The sequence below is a fragment of the Rhipicephalus microplus genome, chromosome X (assembly GCF_043290135.1).
Source record: "Rhipicephalus microplus isolate Deutch F79 chromosome X, USDA_Rmic, whole genome shotgun sequence".
Lineage (NCBI taxonomy): Eukaryota > Metazoa > Arthropoda > Arachnida > Ixodida > Ixodidae > Rhipicephalus > Rhipicephalus microplus.
The window spans coordinates 429,535,705-429,541,684 of NC_134710.1; the positions used below are offsets into that span (position 1 = coordinate 429,535,705).

The following is a 5,980-nucleotide window of genomic DNA, read 5'->3' on the forward strand; positions in this document are numbered from 1 at the left end:
GCTTCTCCTCTACCACCATTTTTACTGTTTATATTTGCCCAGTGGGAGCAAATGCAAACAGAGTATGCATGAGCATTCAAGAAGGTGGTTAAGTAGAAGCACAGATGTGTATTCTTTATTCTTAGCGATTCTTCCACTTCCACTTTATGTTTTTACCAATGACTGAGCAAGAGCGTACTCTTGGAGTCTGCTCAAATTATCATTCACTCTCTAGGAGCACTTGCTGGGGATTTTACGGTAAACACAACATACTAGAAAGTCTGCACTCTCCAGTAATACATACCTCAAAACTAGAGTTCCTGTAACTGTAACCTAGTACTTCATAAGTAGCCATGAATATTCACTTGTCACATATCATACTACCTGGTGTGTTGCTGACCGCAACAGCTTCATGTGCTCCTAAATTTATAACATTACAATTGTTCCACATCATATTTTCATGCTGATGTTTATGGAGTGATATAGACACATGCATTTATGCAAAACAATTCAGTTCAGTTCAGTTCAGTTCAGTTTTATTTCCTTAAAGGCCCCCATTCAGGGGGTGTTACATAAGGGGTGGGATTACAATTCAAAACAGCGGAGATTCAATTAACATTGCAAACAAAAAATTGAATTAACATGGCAGATGATCGGTGAGGCGTTCCAGGAAGGTAGATGATGAGGCAATTGTGACAATGTCGTAGGGCAGGCCGTTCCAGTCTGAAGCTGCTCTGAGGAAAAACGATGCAGCAAACGTAGTGGTGCGTGATGGCGGGCGGGCAACTTGAAGTGAATGACTGGTGCGGTGGGAAATGCGTGAGGCGGCTGTTATATAAGGAGCTTGATTGAGTGAAGAATAAAAAAACTTATGATAAAGAGTTAGGCTAGCAATGCGGCGACGATAAGAAAGGAGTGATAGGCCAGATTCATGTTTCAATGGTGAAATGCTGATGTCATATGAATATGAGGAATGGATGAAACGGGTGGCCCGATTTTGAACACCTTCCAAGGCAGTGATTAGGTATGCTTGATGGGGGCTCCAGATGGCAGATGCGTATTCTAATTTTGGTCTTATAAGCGATTTATACGCGAGTAATCTAACATGTGGTGGGGAAAGGCGAAGGTGGCGTTTAAGAAAACCCAGTGTTTTGTTCGATGCTGAAATGATGTTTGTAATATGGGCGCGCCATGATAAATTAGAACAAAGGGTGACTCCTAGATATTTATACGATTCTACTAATTCGATACATGATTTAGAAATAGAATACTGAAAGCGAGAGGGATTGTGACGACGAGAGAAGGACAAGAGTTTGCATTTAGTGGGGTTGAGAGTCATTAGCCAAATATTACACCAGTTTATTATATTGTTAAGGTTGCTTTGGAGGATGTGATGGTCATGACAATTAGTAATAGTATGATAGATTACGCAATCGTCAGCGAACATGCGAATGTTACAGGAAACATGCAATGGTAAGTCATTAATATATATTAGGAATAGGAGAGGACCGAGAACAGACCCTTGTGGGACGCCTGAGGTGACTGGGAGTGGTTTAGACAGGTGGCCGTTAAGATAGACAGATTGCGAGCGGTTAGTTAGAAACTCCTCAAGCCACCTGAAGATGTTAGGATGCAAGTTTAGTTTTGAAAGTTTCAGTAACAGACGCTGGTGAGGAACCTTGTCGAAAGCTTTTGCAAAATCAAGGAATATTGAGTCGGTTTGGATATTACAGTCGAGATTAGTCTGTAGGTCATGAACGAATTGTGCTAATTGGGTTTCGCAAGAAAGGCCCTTTCGAAATCCGTGCTGTGAAGGATGAAAAAATTCGTTGGAGTCCAAAAAATTGAAGATTTGTGAGTAGATGACGTGTTCCATGATCTTACAAGGCACGCTGGTTAATGAAATGGGGCGGTAGTTCAAGGGTGAGTTTCTGTTACCTGATTTGTAGACTGGAACGACCTTGCCCGTTTTCCAATCATCCGGCATGATTCCTGAGGTGAGTGACTGTGAGAAGATAAGACATAAGTATGCTGCGCAAGTCGATTTCACATTCTTGAGGAGTTTCGAGTTGATGGAATCCATACCAGCTGATGAAGAAAGTTTTAATTTGTGGATTATAGATGAAATGCCTTCTTCGAAGAAGGTGACAGCAGGCATGAAAGTTTCTACGCTAAATGATGGCGACTGTGAGGGCATGTCAAGTTCAGTAGTGAAGACAGATGCAAATGCTTCGTTGAATATTTCTGCGCAATCATGGTCAGTCACTGTCTCGTGTGAATCATTCGTTAGTTTAATATCGGAAGGATGTGTGGGGTTTAGAACTTGCCAGAATTGCTTGGGGTTCCTGATTAAGAGATTAGGTAAGTCTATATGGTAAAACGAGTATTTAGCTTTACGAACAGATAGCAAATATGATTTTTCAGCTTCGATGTATTTTTGCCATGCAGTAGGCTTGCCGTTGCGTTTGGCGGTACGAAAAAGTCGTTTCTTTTTGTTTTCAAGTTTTTTTAAATGCCGAGAAAACCATGGTTTATTGCGGTTAGTTTGAAAAGTAATCTTCGGGATAAACATATCAGAGAGGTGATTTACTTTGTCCTTAAAGATCAACCAGTTGTCATGAACTGAGCGCGTGTGAAATGTAGATTCATACTGATTAAAAGAGTTACTGAGATCTTCAGATATTGCACTATAGTTACCCTTATCATAAAGAACAATTGTTTTATTAGTCGTCTGTTTTTTGGTCGAGGTAAATGAAAATAAAGCATGTATGACCTTGTGGTCGCTGATCTCAGGAAGGTAAGTAATAGATAATAGGTTCTCGGGGCTATTGGTTAATATCAGGTCGAGAATATTTGCTGATCCTCGTGTGACACGGGTTGGTTGGGCGACTAATTGTGTAAGGTTAAAGTTGAGACATACATCGAGGAAGTTTTTCGCCTCTGCGTGACATGATAATGTAGAAGTAACTATGTTTTGCCAGTCGATATTAGGGTAGTTAAAATCACCGAACAGAAGAATGCGAGCCTTTGGGTAAGCGGAAGTAAGTTTTTGAATGGAATTGTTCAGATGACATGGAAAATTTGGATCCGTTTGCGGGGGCCTGTAGCAGACGCCAAGTAGGACAGTTACGGTGTTAGTACGACAAATTAGCCACAGGGATTCGGTATCGGAATCGACGTTAACAACGGAGCAAGATATGCCCCGATGAACTGCGATAAGTACTCCGCCCCCCCGTGAGCCATTTCGGTCATTTCGGTACACGTGGAAGTCCTGTAAGTCAGTTAATATTTCCGCATCCGTTATATCGCTGGTAAGCCACGTTTCTGTTAATACGAGTATGTTGCTTTTTGATGACGAGATAATGTTGGATATGAGTTCACGTTTTGGAAGAAGGCTACGTATGTTAGTGAATATTACGGAAAACGAGAGAACATGACATGGGGAAGCCGTTTGGCGTTTTATTGCTCTTTGTTGGCGGGGTAACCGCTATGCAATTTCCTTAACCATGTGTGATGATGCGTCAAATATATAGCGCTTCGACCCGACGTGCAGTGTTTTGAACCGCAAGGAGAACTTGTCCGAACGTGCTTTTGCAAATGCAAGTAATTGCTTGCGCGCATATTGAACGGGGCGGGAAAAGTCCTCCCCGATGCTGTAGTTAGTGTTCTTCAGTTTCCTGCCGTTTGATAAAAGTGCATCTCTGGTTTTGTATGATAAAAATTTCACAATTATGGGACGATTTCGGTTTAGTGAATGAATACCGAGACGATGTGCGCGTTCTATGTCGTTAGGCTGCACTGTTAGTCCAAGGTTATTGTTGCAGATATCGATTATCATTTTTTCAGATTCAGCCCACGTTTCATTCCTAGTGGGGTCAGGGATGCCGTAGAATAGAAGGTTATTCCGGCGCGACCTGTTTTCAGCGTCATCCAGGGAAGTTTCTACCTCTTGAATTTTTTTAGTCATGTTGATTACGTTAGCCTGTGTTTTTTCGATATCATTTCTGAGGGGAAGAAGAGTTTGGTAATGTGTTTCGAGATCGCCCATTCGTTTGTTTAAGTCTGTTATTCTTTTATCCGTTGTGCTTAGTTGAGATTTCAAACTCTGAACTTCGGCAATCAGCTGGGCCTGGCCGGCACTTAGCTTTTGTAGCTCAGTAAGAATAGCAGCGTTTCCGTTAGGGCCAGGATTAGTTTCGACGTCACCCGATAAGATCAGCAACGAGTGAATCATATGAGCACACTCAACAGCAATAGCAATACAGCAGTGGGGGCTCGGGAACTGCACCAGGAAGTAATTACTCGACTTTTTAGCGAAGAGGACATACGATTTACTAACCTGCATTGCAAAGGTAAGTGGATTAGATGGCTGCATTGTGGTGCAGTCACCGAGCCCACGAAGTGGCGTCAGCGGGTGATGTTCCTTTATACTTGATGATGCTGTGGTTGATGACGATGCGGCCTTCCATAGCACGGTGATTTCCGGTGATAGTAGTTCCTCCGACGTAATATCCGGTGGGGACGAGCAGTTGGTGCGTAGTAGGCGGCAGGAGCCTGGCTCGCTTTCGGAGCCCGGCAGCACCAACATAGATGACGCCCCCGAGGATAGGCCTATCATGTTCGACAGCTGCAGGCTGGCAAACACAAGTATGGTCGTCTGCATTGCAAAGGTAAGTGGATTAGATGGCTGCATTGTGGTGCAGTCACCGAGCCCACGAAGTGGCGTCAGCGGGTGATGTTCCTTTATACTTGATGATGCTGTGGTTGATGACGATGCGGCCTTCCATAGCACGGTGATTTCCGGTGATAGTAGTTCCTCCGACGTAATATCCGGTGGGGACGAGCAGTTGGTGCGTAGTAGGCGGCAGGAGCCTGGCTCGCTTTCGGAGCCCGGCAGCACCAACATAGATGACGCCCCCGAGGATAGGCCTATCATGTTCGACAGCTGCAGTCTGGCAAACACAGGTATGGTCGTCTGCATTGCAAAGGTAAGTGGATTAGATGGCTGCATTGTGGTGCAGTCACCGAGCCCACGAAGTGGCGTCAGCGGGTGATGTTCCTTTATACTTGATGATGCTGTGGTTGATGACGATGCGGCCTTCCATAGCACGGTGATTTCCGGTGATAGTAGTTCCTCCGACGTAATATCCGGTGGGGACGAGCAGTTGGTGCGTAGTAGGCGGCAGGAGCCTGGCTCGCTTTCGGAGCCCGGCAGCACCAACATAGATGACGCCCCCGAGGATAGGCCTATCATGTTCGACAGCTGCAGGCTGGCAAACACAAGTATGGTCGTCTGCATTGCAAAGGTAAGTGGATTAGATGGCTGCATTGTGGTGCAGTCACCGAGCCCACTTACTTAAAAAAAGTAACTGCTTCATGAAAGTAACAAACACACAATCAGCATGAGTGTAACTTGAGAAGCTTGCTTCGGCGTGTTTACACTCCGGAGAAACATTTTGGGTCATAAAATATGATGCCTGTAGTTTTTAAAATTGAAATTGTCATCAAATAGAAAGCAATTATTTTTATAATGCAACCCATAGGTGTACGATTTTTCATACATGCCTCTCTATCTTACGAGGCCACAGCTTTCAGTTCTTGGCGCAAAGCGGCCATGTACGCAAGCCTCGGATAAGCGTGAAGTGTGTGGTGTAATTCAGTTTGTGGGAGCTGAGCATTGAAGTGGTGCTGAAATTCATCAAATGTTGAGAAATATGTACAGCACAACTTGCAATACATGACAGCAAGGCACTGCAATAGCGTAGAAAATTAGAAGAATTATGCAGAATGTTTACAATGCAGACTGACTGGGACTGAAGTAAGTGTAAATTGTTGACTAAAAGGATCAGGTGATTCAGGACGTTCATTGGGTCAGAGTTTTTGGGCTGAGTAAGTAATTTTCCAAAATAGTGCAGTCAACTCAATACAATGCAGATGGCATATCATGGTTTCACACAGAGAGACTCCAGTGCAGCAAACTGCGTGCAAGGTCAATTCCTAA

General features: G+C 43.9%; 1 protein-coding gene across 1 annotated transcript; it reads right to left on the bottom strand.

The window, feature by feature from the left end:
- Positions 1 to 502: 502 nt before the first annotated feature.
- Positions 503 to 4,868, bottom strand: LOC142776556 (uncharacterized). Its single transcript, XM_075880428.1, has one exon. The coding sequence runs from the start codon at positions 4,670 to 4,672 to the stop codon at positions 3,467 to 3,469; it is 1,206 nt and encodes a 401-aa protein (XP_075736543.1). The 5' UTR covers positions 4,673 to 4,868; the 3' UTR covers positions 503 to 3,466.
- Positions 4,869 to 5,980: the final 1,112 nt, after the last annotated feature.